The 15,291-nt window shown below is 49.1% G+C and overlaps 1 protein-coding gene across 4 annotated transcripts in view; it reads right to left on the reverse strand.

Moving 5' to 3' along the window:
- The window catches only part of LOC149346426 (cytochrome P450 2J2-like), a 45,756-nt gene that overhangs the window by 15,543 nt on the left and 14,922 nt on the right, over positions 1 to 15,291 (reverse strand). For 3 of the 4 annotated variants that reach the window (XM_089586434.1, XM_089586432.1, XM_089586431.1), the window contains 3 exons: positions 12,874 to 12,986; positions 11,916 to 12,020; positions 4,172 to 4,478 (listed from right to left, as the gene is read on the reverse strand). In XM_089586434.1, coding sequence (XP_089442560.1) covers positions 4,172 to 4,478; positions 11,916 to 12,020; positions 12,874 to 12,986 — 525 coding nt within the window. The remainder of the gene's footprint in view (positions 1 to 4,171; positions 4,479 to 11,915; positions 12,021 to 12,873; positions 12,987 to 15,291) is intronic. The other variant, XM_089586433.1, reaches the window with a different exon arrangement.

Here is a 15,291-nt window from a genome sequence, read left to right on the forward strand (position 1 = left end):
CTTGACCAAGCCTAAGAATTCCTGTTTTTGCATGCTCGCTTGCCACTTCCAGTCTACTCATGAAGTTTTCTTATGTTTGCCGGTGCGCATACTTCCCCTCAGGCTTTTGGCGCGGCTTATCAGTTGTAATCGTCGAAAATGTGTTTTACATGCGGATTGTTAGTTTTCTGTCGGCGTTTACCTCTCTGCCTTCCTAGCATTGACAAATTTTTGCTCCTTTTTTAGGCTGTGCTCGTTTGTGTTTAGCCACTTTTGTGGAATCTGTAGGATTTTATGTCGTTTTATCTGATTTTAATTTCTGACTGCTTTTGCTTCGCTTGATTGGGCCCTATTTAGGCTCACTCGTTGTTGCAGCTTGAGGGTTCTTGACACCGCCCCTTGGCCACGATGTTGTTTGCACGCGTTTTTTTCATTGGGTTTTTTATGCTGGTTATAGTGCTTTTTGACGTAATCATGTCAAAGTTTTCCGCCTCCCCTTTTTCATATTTGTTTTTTTTTTCTCTTCATGCTTGTGTCGGCCGCCCTTTGATGACTGTGCTTTAGGTTGTAATCTTTGGCCCCCTGACGTGTCACGTGGTTTTTGGCTTATATTATGCAGTACTTTCCTCGAAAATAAACAGTTGTTAGACAGTGCCCATCCTGTCGTCAGCGTTTCGTCTCTTGTCTCCGTTTCTTTTCGCGCTGGTCATTTCGAATCATGTCCCACCAACTCGCCCAATCGGCAATTGTGAGGCGAACATTCGCTGATAACCTTGCTGGTGAGTCGGATGACCTATATTCCTTAGCATATGTTGTCGCTAGCTGGCGTTGTTGTTTCCGTCAGCCAGAGTGTCTTATACCCCTGTCACACGGGTGTTTCTAAGGCCCTCGAACAGATAGTCTATCGACTCGAAGGCGATCGAGCGCTGCTACACGGGCAGTTTGAATGGCCATCGAGTCAATAATCTATCGAGTCAACGGAGCAACACGGAACTCTATCGAGATTTGGAGGACCTTCGAGTGTTGCCCAACGTTGCTAGCATTGCTTCGAACGCGCCAACGCGCACTTTCGTGGACGCTACATCAGCATGAACAAACATTATTCTATCACACTTTAATGCAAGCAGTAAACTATTAGTCTGGATAATAATTTAAAAATTTATCGGTCTGGTTTAAAGCGCATTAATTATATGCTCTCCATAGCAGAAGCTTAAAACGTCCGTGGCGCTGCAACGCCGAATCGGCCCAGACCGATTTGCGCTTCGCGGCGGCAAACATGGCGGCGCCCTTAAAACCCGGACCCCTCGCTTCGGACTGAATTCTCGTTGTTGCTGCCTTTTCAGTTCGTTCACTGGCCAGAAATGAGGCACCGGTCATTCGCTTAGTCTGACCTTGCCTATAAGAAAACCTATGTGACAAATTTGCTTAATTTTGTTATTTAGAGTGACGATTCTGCCACTGCTAGGCTTAAAAGGAAAGTCGGTTTGTTGAAAGGACACTAACTGTTCGTGTCCTGAAAACCAGATGACGCCACTGTAGAACTGAGTTTAGTTTTTCGTCTGTGCTAGCATACGCTGAACTAAAAGTGGGAATGTGCCTGCATTTAGCATATGTAAGCATGCATATCCTCCTGGTACGTAGACAGCGTATATTTATGCTCTTTTCTCACTCTATATGTGTACGCCGCGAGCGGCGACGTGGTGTGCAAAAGCAAGGAAAAGCAGCGGTGCGGCGGTTCCACCTCGCCAGGGCGTCAACAGATGAGAACAGGTCCTAGTTTTTGCGGCGAGCGAATCCGCTTCGCTCGCCGGATTTTTGGACAAGAGTGAACGCACCTTTTGACTACAAAAAAGTATATTTCAACATTAGTAAGGTTTTATAAAAATATTTTGTTATTTGCGCGAAACCTAACTTAGCGATTGTGGCGCCACAAGAGCTTGGCGTAAGACGCGAGAACCATTTCAATGGCCATTGAGATTTGCCGTGTAGCAGCACCACAACTCCCTCGAATTCGATGGTGATCGAAAATCTCGAGGGTCCCCGACTCGATGGCCATTGAAACTGGCCGTGTGACAGGGGTATTACCTTTGTTCCCACAGAGCAAGGCCCGCCGTGGTCGGCGTGCGCTTGGTAGCGTACGTGATCACGGGGTGGGGTCCGGCGGCACTGAACTGTGTCAGCCGCGATTAAACGAGGAGAATATATTTATCAAATGTTTTAGGAGCACCCCCCAAGGTGGAGTAGATTTGTAAGAAGGGAGTAATTACTCACAGACGTCCACCCGAGCGCAGCCATGCGGCTACAAAGAAAAGCTATACACCTTTTTAGGAGGACACAAGGGCGCAATAAAAGACACGGACATAGAAGTAGACAGGGACGAGCGCTTAAAGCCTGTGTCCTCCTGAAAAGTTATGAACCAACACGCCCAAATAGAAGTACTTCTGAGCTACACACCTTTCTCAGAAATTTCGTAGTTAAAGAAAATTTCGTCCTGCTCCGCGGTTCGAACCCGGGACCACCGCTTCACCGGAGCAGTTGCTCTACTAATCGAGCTAACCGGGACGGCAAGCTTGTGGTAGGGCGAGAGCGAATTGAACAATAACTGGAAGTGGGACCACGACTAATTTTTCTTTCACTACGAAGTTTCTAAGAAAGCTGTATAGCTTTCCTTTGTAGCCGTATGGCTGCGCTCGGGTGGACATCAATGAGTAATTACTCCCTTATTAGAATATATTTATGTTCCTAATTAAAATCCCCATATCTGACAGCCCAACGTGGGGCCTCCTCTTTGAACATTGAACGACTGTCTGTCTGGTCTGCGGAACGCTCTTTGTCCGAATTTGCTAAGTGCCAGTCCAACGTGAATTTTAATCGCTAGGACCTGCGGCATGCTTTCTTGAGGGTGAGGTGTATTGAACTGCCGCGTGTTTAAACTTTTGTACATGTTCCGCAAATTTTTTTCCCTGGAGTTTCTTCAGAATAGCACGGAACCAATTGGTCAGCATCAAGGGGGCGCAGTTTCTAGCGCCCGCGGAGTTGACGAACCCGAAGCAAGTGAGTACGGAAGCCGCGTGGGTGGTCGGAGTTTTCTGTATATATTTCTCTCCACTGTCCCTGCTTCGACCCTGCGAGTCGCGGCTCCGGGAGCAGGGTGGCATGAGGCCACGGATGCCACTACGAGCTCGCTGGTATTACAGCTCGGAACCGGGCGCTCCGACACCGTCCGATACAGTGGGCGCCGGCCGCTCAGAAGCTTTGAGCAGTGAGCAGTGTAGGACCACCCCACAGAGCTGATGTCTCCTCGCGGCTGCGCGCACGTAGCCATTTTCGGGTCCTCTCTTTGTTCATGGCCGTCAGAGTGGGCGTTAGGCCTAAGGCTTTTAGGAGCTGCCTGTACCACGTAGGAAGAGACACGACCATCCGACCGCGGTGCTGAGAGGGGCGCACTTTGCTGCCCACCCATTTTGTAACCTCGCATGAACTGAGCAGTCTTATTCAACTAATTACATAAAGGACCCGTTAGAACAAGTGCTGCGCGTACCCAAACACGGGATAGAGTTCAAACACACACTTGACATGTTGCTACCCTCTATGGTTGAAATGTGCCATTAATTTGTGTCAGAAGAATCGATTAGTGGGCGAGTTGGTACATTACTAGATGATACAAAGCGCAAAAAGGGCAGGACGAACGAAGAGTGCGCCTTGTCCGTGTTGTTTCTTCGTTCGTCCTGTCGAATTTGCGCTTTGTATCATCTAATTTGTGTCAACTTCTGGAGCCACTCATCTGAAGGGGGAGTCGGTGCGTATGCAATTCAAGAGTATGTTTCGGAAAGGCTGTCTGCCTTTCACAAGTGTACACTGGGGCGGGGAGAGATAAGAGGTTATGTTTTTTTCTGTGTACATGCACTTGCATTTTGAAACTTGAAGAAAATTTTATATCATCCACATGAGACGAAAGCTTCTTATATTTGTATCCACCTTGGTTCAAGGACAGAATTTTTGTGATCTACATTTTTTTTCTGGGGAGGGGATTGGATAACGAAGATTAATACACAGCTAGATTGAGTAGTCTATGGTTAGGGCAGGTGCAAATATTCAACTAAGCCGATTGTCAGAATCAATAAGCTTCAGTGCCCCGTAAAACCATGATCGGCTACTGCCGCCACAAAGGATTTTATGATTTTTTACTTACCACCTGGGAAGTCCCAGTGGAAGCACCGTGTGTAAGCGATGCGACTCCCAGATAACGGCCATCGTGTAGGGCGTAGAGTAGCGATCTTCCCACGTTGGCTGCCGTTCGCTGCCAGTGACGGCGTCGATTTCTTTCTGGATGCGCGCTTGCATTGTGTCCACATTGGCAGCCATGCGCAGAAGTAGCCGCGTGAGAAATGCGGACACGGTCAGAGTTCCAGCGAGGAGTAGGGCTGTGGTATTGCCCATGAGATCTACGGCTGCATCATTATTCAGCCCGTTTGCAATTTTCCCTTCAAGGAAGGTTTCTGAAAGATAGGTAAAAACACATTGCTGAAAAAAATAGAGCACTTGAAATAGGACGATGTAACATTAAGCGGCTCGCACAGTGCTGACATAAAAAACGGAAGGCACCCGATGCAGAACGAGTGTACTGTACAAGAATAGTAAGTTAGGCTAGTAAGGTAAGATCCATCATATTTTAGTCGAATAGACCAACTCATAATTCCAGTTTGGCGTAGTAAAGAAGAAATTTGCAATGCAGTTTATCACGCCACGCTTATTTATGAAAGTCTTTGCGTTTACACATCACTAGAACCAACCAGAAAATGACTGATTAAAAAAAATTAAAGAAACATCCTTCACCTCTAATTCGACTTCATTTTTCATTAACATTCTGTGTTGAAAGAAGTGGTGGCTGAATATTTAAAACCTGTGAAGTGAAAACTTTTATTCCTTGTGTACCAGTAAATGCATTCTTCGCCGTGCATACTTATCGTGCATACTTATTTTTGGAAAAATGTTTTTGCAGCACTCACTCGAGAAACCAGTGATAGCTTAGCTGTTTTTCTTTTCTTTGTTTACTTTTTAGTGCGCTCGCACTCATAGTGGCCATTCCTCGCATTTATCAGCTGTGTGTTTGTCTGGAGCCTGTTTTGCGGCAGGCCGCTCACGTGCACACCGGGTGGTGGGCAACCTGGCCGCGGGTATGTATGACTATTGCAAGACGGCGCTTTATTGAAGGCACTGGGACCTGAGGAGCAGGGCGGCAACAGTGTGGTCAAAGGCGAGCACACAGTATGCGCAACAATGGCAATGCCCCCGATAAACAGAATGTTCGTCGTCTTTACAATTGCCCCCGGGAAGAAAAGGAGCCAACCTGGCGAACTAGGGCGCAGGCAGGATGGCTGGGTCGTAGAATGGCTGGAGGCGCTGGACGTGAACAGTCTCGCGTCCACGGCGGCGGCGATCAGAAGACGGTATGAGAGGTTCCACAGTGTAATTAACAGAAGGTGTGCGCTCCATGACACGGTACTTGGCAGGAAATTTTGAAGACAGGTCTGGAGTATTCGTCGGAATCGAGAGCCACACAAGGGGGCCATTGGGGTAGTGTGGCGTTGTTTGATTGAGGTCGTGGCGGGATTTTTCTCTGCACTGGGTGTCCGTCGTGAGAGCAGGGGCGATACGCTGACAGTCTTCGGCGTGCCGGGCGGCTTCAGAAAGAGGTGTATATTCGGAAGCGTCGGGGTGGTACGGCAGAACGGTGTCGATAGTAGCAGAGGGGTGGCGGCCGTAAAGGAGAAAGAAAGCAGAGAAGCAGTAGTGGACAGCGTTGCGGTATTGTGCGCATAGGTAACATACGGAAGGACAAGGTCCCATTTTGAGTAGATTGAAGAGACATACATAGACAACATGTCACGGAGGGTACGGTTAAAGGGCTCGGTGAGACCGTTCGTTTGCGGATGACATGCGGAGGTGGTGCGATGAATTATATTGCACTTGGTGAGCAGTGCTTTCACAACATAGGAGAAGAAGACGTGGCCTCTGTCGCTAAGCAATGCGCGAGGGGCGCCGTGACAAAGTATGAAGCGGTTTAAAATAAAGGAGGCAACTTCTGACGCTGTGGCAGCCGGAAGGGCGGCGGGTTCAGCATACCTAGTGAAATGGTCAACCGCGACGACAGCCCAACGGTTGCCGGCTGAAGTGTACAGGAGGGGGCCGTATAACTAAATATCGACGCGGTCAAAATGGCGTGGCGGGCAAGGTAGCGGCGGCAGTTCTCCAGCAGAACGATGAGGAGGTGGCTTGCGACGTTGACAGGTAAGGCATGACCGCACGTATTTGAGGATGAGCGGGTATATACCACGCCAGTAATTCGGCAGTCGGATGCGATCGTAGATCTTGAACAGTCCGACATGGCCACACTCCGGGTCAGCGTGAAAATGGGCGCACATTTCTGAGCGAAAGTGACGGGGAATAACTAGCAACCACTTGCGGTCATCGCAGCTGTAGTTGCGGCGATAAAGAAGGTTGTAACGAATTGAGAAATGGGAAGCATGGCGGCGAAGAGCACGTGAAGGCGAAGCAGCCGTAGTGTTGGTGAGGAAGCCAATAAGAGAAGAAATCCATGTTTTGGCACGCTGCGCCGAAGGCATGGCGCTGATGTGAAGCATCGGTGAGGGGGCGTCGAAGGTGGAAAGGCTGGAAATATCGGCTGGAAGTGGGCAGCGGGAGAGACCATCGGTGGTTTACGGCCAGTACGGTACAGGACGCGGATGTCGTATTCCTGTAGGCGAAGGGCACACCTAGCGGGGCGACCGGATGGGTCTTTCAGAGAGGAAAGCCAACACATCGCATGGTGGCCGGTCACGACTTCAAATGGGTGGCAGTAAAGGTAAGGGCGAAACTTGGTAAGCGCCCACACTATCGCCAGACAATCTTTTTCAATGACCGAGTAATTAGGTTTGGTTTGGTTTCTGGGGTTTAACGTCCCAAAGCGACTAAGGCTATGAGAGACGCCGTAGTGGAGGGCTCCAGAAATTTCGACCACCTGGTGTTCTTTAACGTGCACTGACATCGCACAGTACACGGGCCCCTAGAATTTCTCCTCCAAAGAAATTCTAGCCGCCGCGGTCGGGATCGAACCCGCTTCTTTTGGGTCCGCAGCCGAGCACCGTAACCGCTTAGCCACCGCGGCGGCTGACCGAGTAATTAGATTCAGCCTTTGTGATCATGCGGCTAGCATAGGCAACGACGTATTCGACGAAGCCAGATTTGCGTTGTGCGAGCACGGTAGCGAGGCCTACCCCACTGGCGTCAGTATGGACCTCGGTAGGTGTGGTCGGGTTGAAATGGCGCAGTATCGGTGGGGCGGTGAGGATACGGCGCAAGGAATTGAAGGGGTTGTCACACACTTGGGACCATTGCGAAAGATCGGAACTGCCGGACAGAAGTTGCGTCAAAGGTGCAGCAATTGAGGCAAAGTTGCGTATAAAACTACGGAAGTAGGAGCACAAACCCAGGAAGCTGCGCAGTTCATTGATAGAAGTAAGTCTAGGGAACGCAGCCACAGCACGAAGTTTAGCCGGGTCCGGACGGACACCCTCCTTCGAAACAACGTGGCCTAAAATGGTGAGTTGGCAAGCGGCAAAATGGCAATTCAAGTTGAGCTGGAGGCCGGCGTCAGAGAGGCAGGTCAAAACGTGCATTAGGTGGTAGAGGTGAGTGTCAAAGTCAGGCGAAAGCACGTTGGTGTGGTCGAGGTAACAGAGGCAGGTCTTCCACTTTACCCCACGCAGAATGGTATCATTCTCTCAAAGGTGGCAGGAGCAATAGAAAAGCCGAAAGGCATCATAGTAAATTCATATAGGCCGTCAGGGGTTACAGAGGCTGTTTTGGAGCGGTTGGCTTCTTCCATGGGTAGCTGCCAGTACCCGGAACGCAAAGAAGAAAATATTTGGACACCTTGCAAGCAGCCTAGCGCGTCATCGATGCGTGGCAGGGAATCGACATCCTTGGGCGTGATCTTGTTAAGGCGGCGGTAGTCTACACAAGGTTAGCGGATCATTCTAGTTGGTGCAGTTTTGACATTTTTCGAAGCGCTAAAACAACAAGGACGCAGAGGGAACAGACAGGGACGAGCGCTTGCGACGAGAGAGCACTCGTCTCGGTCTGTTCCCTCTGCGTCGTTGTTGTTTTAGCGCTTCGAAAAATTGTCTACATAGAAACGAATGGAGACATCATTCTTTTTGACGAGCACAATTGGCAAAGCCCAAGGACTGCTTGAGGGCTGAATGACGCCGCTCTTGAGCATCTGGTCGACTGGATCGTCAATAACTTGGCGCTCGGCTGCCGACTCACGATAGAGGCGCTGCCGTAGAGGAGCGTTGGGACCTGTGTCGATGCGATGTGTGAGGGTTGACGTTTGGCCCAATGAGCGGTGATGACAGTCTAACGAGGCGCGAGTAAGTGTGGAAGCTGCGTGCACTGCAGCAGATGAAAATTTGCGTCGATGGTGGGGAGAAATAGTTGTGTAGAGGAAGGAGTGTGTGTAGAAGATGGTGGGCTTAGCGCAGTCTGATTGGTGTGCGATGCATCAGCAGTTTCCTCACGGGATAGAATAGACGGGATGGGTTGGACACTGCCGACACATTCGCCACGGCGCGAAGCACTAGGGCAGGAAAACGGGTTACAGACCGAGACAGAGTACGGAGAGCCCCGCAGAAATAGTCAATAAGGCGTAAGGCAGGGGAAAACACTTGCGGTGAAGAAAAGTATGGGCTAGAGTGAAAAGAACAGTGTCATCATGGAGAGGGTCACAAGACAGGCGCACGAGAACGGAAGAGACACGCCGCAGAGGCTCAGTGGTTATGGCGCTCGTCTGCTGAGTCGAAATACGCGGTTTCCACCCTGGGCGTGGAGGCCAAATTTCTATGTAGTCGAAATTCCTGAGGCCCGTGTACTGTGCGATGTCACTGCACGTTAAAGAACCCCAGGTGGTCGAAATTTCCGTAGCCCTTCGCTACGGCGTCCCTCATAGCCCGAGTCGCTTTGGGACGTTAAACCCCATAAACCGTAAACCAATTTTGCACTGACTGAAAGAAAGGCGAAATAAAATAATGTAATAGTTTTTGAAAATCAGAAAAATAAGAATAAAAAAAAAATTAAAAATAAAAAAAAAATAAAATTAGTATTAGAGATGCTATGTTTCTAGATGATAATTTTGTACAGAGCACTCCTGTGGCTTCGTGCAAGCGAAGAAGCGCCGAAGGAAAGAGCAGCCGCAGTGGACACAGGCAGACCCAGCTGAGTGAGTAGACCAGCGTTCATGAGCGCTAACCAGAGCTTTGTCAGCTTCGTCTTCGTCGTCTTCGGCTTCGGCTGTGCTTGTGTGTCTACCGGAGTGGGTCTTCCAAGGATTACCTACAGCGCGACGGGGCGCATACTAACGTCATGCGTTTGGAGTTGTGCAGCGCTTTTTTTAGCGCGTCGGGGCGCAGCGCTCAGCGCGCAGGCGCGCATGGCACACGCCGCGTAGGACGCAGAAGTGTGTATGAAGTCGGGCCTTCGGAAGAAATGAACACTTTCCACATGCTCATATTTGGTTGCAAGGCAACCTTGTGCCATGACAATTTGGCTTAATAACTCTGCTGATGTAATGCTGCATATGTGGGCAGCGGCTTTATCATTGAAAATAATCTTCGGACTTGTAGCTTCAGTGTCCTAAAATAGGCGACTGTGCACTCGCACATTATATAGTTCGCGCTTGGTACGAAGGAGAACAGTTGATGCTGTGTGACGTGAATTAACTGCTCAGCTGCCGCTCTTTGCTCAATACTGGCGACGGCATTGGTTGGCCTCGCATGTGTTAATCAGTTCTGGCCATTTTCCTTAATATAAGCCGTCGTCCAATGTATTATTGGATGACTGAATAAGATTTCAGTATAAGTCGAAGCGCACGATGCCAATAAGAAGGGCGAAAACAACCCAGCTGGTCGCAGTAACGGCCGAGGCTCTGAAATGGGTGATCCTCCTCCTCATGAGAGGCCGCTCTGTGAGTTTATCAACTAACTGGCCAAATATTGCTGTCGGACAGGGCTGCTCATGAAGCCCAGACCCGTGGACTCTTGGAGCAGTAGGAATGCAGTTTTGAGGACCTTGTTTGATTTTGTAGCTTGGGCTACATTGGCCACAGTCTCGCCGTTGCGCGTGCTCCCTCCGTCGACCACACAGCGCATGCGCGAGGAGCGAGTGACGTCACTGCGCACAGGTGGCGCGCTTTGCTGCGCGAGTTCGCCGTCGCCTCGCCGCGCGCGCTCGCCGCTGCGCGCTACTGCGCATCCGCGAGGAGATTGCACCCCGTGTATAAAAGCGGAGAGACACACAGTCGATGCGCCGTATTCCATGGAGGGTAAAGAGTGTCAAGCCGCTACTAAGTGGCGCAGGAGACTTGAAAACCTGAACATGTCGGACCCGGAGGTTGTCGCGTGGTAATTGGTCGTTGAGCATAGAAATAGCGAAAGGAAGAGTGAGCGTAACAAGGCCAAGCGTGCGGCGGAGACGCTAGAGCAAAGAGAACAAGGACTACCCAAGGTTTAACAGGGGGGAACCAATCTAATAACAACAGGCTTAACCAAGATATAAAAATACCTCACGCTACCTTTATCCTGGCATAGCAGAGCTAAGCAACTGCCAATTTTGTGTTGCTTTCAAATAAAGTTGTCACCTTCACCACCGCAATCATCATTGCTTGTTGGAGTGTTATCGCAAGCATCACTAAATATGCTTTAGTCATATGTAAACATATTATTTACCCTAGTATAGCACCGTTTGCGTCTTATGTCAAGTAATGGCAAAGCGGTGGCTTTTACGTAGCGATGCAAAAAAATTAAGTATAAATTACGCTGTCACGCTATATTCTCGAAGAAACTTTGTTCTCGCAGGGAAGATATACGATCCTCAAGTATTCTTCATAAACATTCCTCTAGCTAACAGATGACCTGCCTGTGAAACAGAGCTCACTCGAAGGCAGCAGCAGATGATAAAGGCGTCACCTAAAACATGCAAGGATGCAAGTGCAGCCGCATCGGCGGAACTGTGGGCGGAGGCAAGTACTCACACCGGTGCCTATTGGCAGATGCGACCAGTGAGTCGTAATAGCGTTGTCCTTTTGATGGGCCCAGTTTCGTATCCTCTGATGCACTGGTTCTGAATCCGGCTGTGAGCATTCACTTCGTACATGCCTTCTGAGCACTTCGGCTTCAGCCCGGGGAAGCCCGGTAGTTTTTCGCTCGAAACCACCGATTTCAGCGGAGCCGCCTGGACTGCTCCAACCAGCCGTCTTGGCTAGGCGACTGCTCACAAGCTACCATCACAACAACAGATCAACGACCTCATTCTGCCATTTGAATAACCTTGCTTCCTGAAGGAGCACAAAAATTCAATCGGGAAGTTCTCCGAAACTAAGAGTGGAATTAACCACCGTGTTACCACGTTGTTTCATTGTTTCCCGGACGTTTGTTTTGAAAGCAGTGTACAGCAAAGCTGTACAGATGGTTTAGGTCATTCGCGGCTAGTATTTTGCGCATGCACAGATAGGCCGCGCATAGGTGGCTTGTTTTTTCCCTACGTTTGCTTCAGATGAGGACGCCACTAATGTCGAAAGTGTAACGTCGCTACCGTAGGCTCTTGAGCACAGTAGCAACAATACTATATAAGTTGACAATCATAAGCAGCGGAAACAGCGATACGTCCCACCTGACCTATGGGCAATGCACACATCACCAAACTAGCTCATTCAAATGGGGGGGCCGGCGCTACACGCCTTGTACAGGAGTATTCTTTCTTGGCCCATATCAATGTGCCAAGAAAGTATACTCGGCACATTGGTATGTGAGCAAAGAAGCGTGTTCTGCAGCGGTTATCCCGTGTCGTTGTTAAACAATGACCAAAGGTAGTAACTTTACCGACGAAGCTTTCTTGACCCGTACAGCTTAATTGAGCCCGTGGCTGTGAGATTGGTACGCTTCCCATAAACTGTAGCCTCCTGACAGGTCTTACGAGTGATTGGCCTGGAAAGCCAGAAAATTGCTGAATGGTTCAGATGTGGCCACTCACTAGGATATATTCAATCTTTACGCCTGTTACTGCGCAAAGACAACTCCTGTGCTATGCACTGGCAGCCTTAATTACAGCCTTCATATTGCGAAGATAATCTATAGATGGTTCACCCGGTGATCATCGATGTGAATGGCTGCACTGCAAAGTCATGCGCAACAGCAGCGTAGAGCTTGCGTGACAAGTGCGGTCGGCGGTGCATGCGTCTGAGGTGCATAAGTTGAATTCCCTCTCCTGTGCCCTCATCGAAGCTTCGCCTTCGATTTCATCTTTTATTTTTCCAATAGGACTACAATTAACTGCCACCTGCTTCTGGTTAACCTCTCTGAATTTTTTCTTCGTGTTTTTTTTTCTCTGTGAAACCACATTCACCAGAAATTGCTTCCATTTTGTGCTATATAAATTTCTTTTGTTTGCGCATATATTGCTTGCAATTTTAGCACTGATTTTTCCTGATTGTAGTTTAAATTATTCGGCTCTGCTTTTAACCGCTGCCCGCATTAGCTCCACTGGCGACTTTTTGTGCGTGTTGCATAATAAACAGCTCGAACTGTGATATATTTTCCGGGTTCACAGGCGTTCGCGTTTGGAAATCCAATGCACTAACTGAAAACGGTTTGCAAAGTTTGCCAGTAGCATGAAATAATGGTTTGTCCGAGGCACAACACTTGCATGCAGCATGGACAATGTCCGGGCCATTTACTGCTAATAATACAACAATAAAGTAAATTTTATTGTGATAAGACAAATGCGACCCGGAAAAGTGAATGAAGTTTTAAACTGCTGTCAGTAATACGCTCCACTTACGTACGTGAGCGATGCTGTCGCGGTTCTGGAGTTCCTGGTTTCGCCGCAGATACATCTTTGCATAACTGGTTTTGCCAATGCTCATGTCTTCCAGGAGACGCAGGATGTGTTCTCTGAAAGAGACGAGGCAGGTGTTGCTTAGTAATTCTAGGGTTAGTAAGAAGCTTGAACAGGTTCAGCTAGATTCAGTATTGCCGTAATGAAAATGTAAAAACTTCTGATTTCGCGATCAGATTTGTCGGGGTGGTTGATTCGTGCTGAAATACAAGTTAACTGCGCGAAAGGGCAAGATAACGAGAAGAAACACACTTCTGCGCTTCTAAGCGCCGTATGTGCATTTTTACCCTTTACCCTTTCGCGCAGTCAACCCTTAGCTAAAATTTTATAAACAGAAAAAAATCGTGTCTAAGAGAAGAGTGTGACCGAGACTGTGCCCTCGAGTCGTGACACAATTCACAGAACCTAGTAGAGTCAGAACTGCAGCGGCAGCAGCACCGCAAATAGGCACTTCAAACTATGAAGAAACTCTTCCGTATGCCCGATATCGCTAGATCTAAGAAGGCCAACACTGTTAAATGAGAAAGATGACCAGAATTCCGGAGCAGTGGAAAGCACCGTGCCTTGGACATGCACCCGTTTCACGACGTGCGAGGCGAACATTACAGGTACATTTAATATCAACACAGTATTTAATCCCCGAACCTGAGCCCACAGCAGGTGCGCAGCAACTGACCAATGCGGCGGTCAGTACTGTAACTCAGCGGAGGGTGCCCAGAGCCTCTGCCAAGTGACAGGTTGCCATGGGAAACTTAGCAGCAGGTAGGGCTTGTTGGTTTTCCATCCTGGATAACAGCGCAGAACGTAGACGGGATACAAAAGAGAAGCACACAGAACAAGCGCTGATCAAACTTATGGCGTCCAACGCCTTAGGCTCGCAAAGTTCATTAGGCATCACAGCAAAACCCCCCTCCTTGTCCGGCGTAAGAAACGAGAGCGAATGTTCTTTCAAATACCTCACAGCTCTTTCAAATACGTGCCATGGATGAAGATGTCTAAAGATCTGGAAGTTGGGACGGTACCGTCAGGCTCGACTTTAGAGGAATTGCTTACTCCTTCGTCTCATCGCCAACCCCAGGGAGTGGCGGGACACGTCACGCGTCATCGACGGATCGACCGAGGCGCCGTGGAATCTAACTCTGGCCAGGCTGTGCGCCGGCATCACCTCGAAAAAAAAAAATAAGCAGAGCGACCGACGTCGGGAAACGCGGTCCATGCCAGATGAGTCGAGGCTCTGCCTGGCGTGGCCCGGGATGTTCTACGCCGTGGATCAAGGTTCAACTCCGAGCCAAGAAAAACCACGCAAGAACTACTGGCTATGGTGCGACGGTTCGCGACAGCTGGCCCGAGTCTGAAAGTGCCCGGTGCCTCTGTGACGGAGTCGACCTGGTGGCTCGCTACCAGTTGAGCAATCGAAGCCTGCCGATAGGACGAATGGTGACGTATTTGGAAGAACATTCGCTCTCTTTGCTTATGTCGGACAAATAGGGGAGTTTTGCTGCGATGCCTAATGACCTCTGTAAGGTTAAGGTGTTGGACTCCATCAGTTCGGTCAGCGCTCGCTGTGTGTTCTCTTGTGTTCCGTCTACGTTCTGCGCTGTTAACATCCAGTTTGGAAACAACCTTGCAAAGTTTCATGCTAGAATATCACCAAGTGAGTCTAGCCAAGCAGTGCTGTTTTAAGAAAAAGTCGTTATTAAATGGGATTTCATTAGGCTTAGGACGACAGATGAATTCCACGCAGTGCTGAAGGGCAGGCACGCACTATGTGATCGTGCTTTAACGCACAGAGGAGAACTACGCGTGCCATCACTGATCAATAAGAATATAGCTGGCCACATAGAAGAATACGGCAGTATTAAAGAGAGAATGGCAGTGCCGCCTTGAAAGTTATAAGGGGATGCATCCACTTATTGCAGATAATGACTGGAGATCTTAACCACGAGACTGAAATAAGCCGGAGAACAAGAAGGTAGAGTGCTTTTGGCAGGCACACTCAGATCATGAATGGCTCTTTCAAAGTATATAAAAGGTGTATATTTTATGTAGTCATCTATGGAGTAGAAGCGTGAAGGCCAACAAAAAGGGTTGAACGGAAATTCAAAACAGTGCAGTGCGCTGCGGAAAGGAAGTTCACGGGTGTAGCGTTAAGTGACAGAAGCACAGCAGAGAGGTCCAGGGACAAAACACGAGTTAATGACATCCTAGTGGAAATCAAGAACCAGAAATGGGCAGGACATGTAATGGCAAGGAAGGGTAACCTAGGGTTGATAGTGGTTATGTACTGTTTCCCAGAGAAGGGGCGTCGACAGCCAAGTGGGCGGGCAAGGTCAGGAAGATTGTTGGGAGGAGGTGGCCGCG

This window comes from Amblyomma mixtum, chromosome 4 (genome assembly GCF_055824585.1).
Source record: "Amblyomma mixtum isolate Tamu chromosome 4, ASM5582458v1, whole genome shotgun sequence".
Classification (NCBI taxonomy): Eukaryota; Metazoa; Arthropoda; class Arachnida; order Ixodida; family Ixodidae; genus Amblyomma; species Amblyomma mixtum.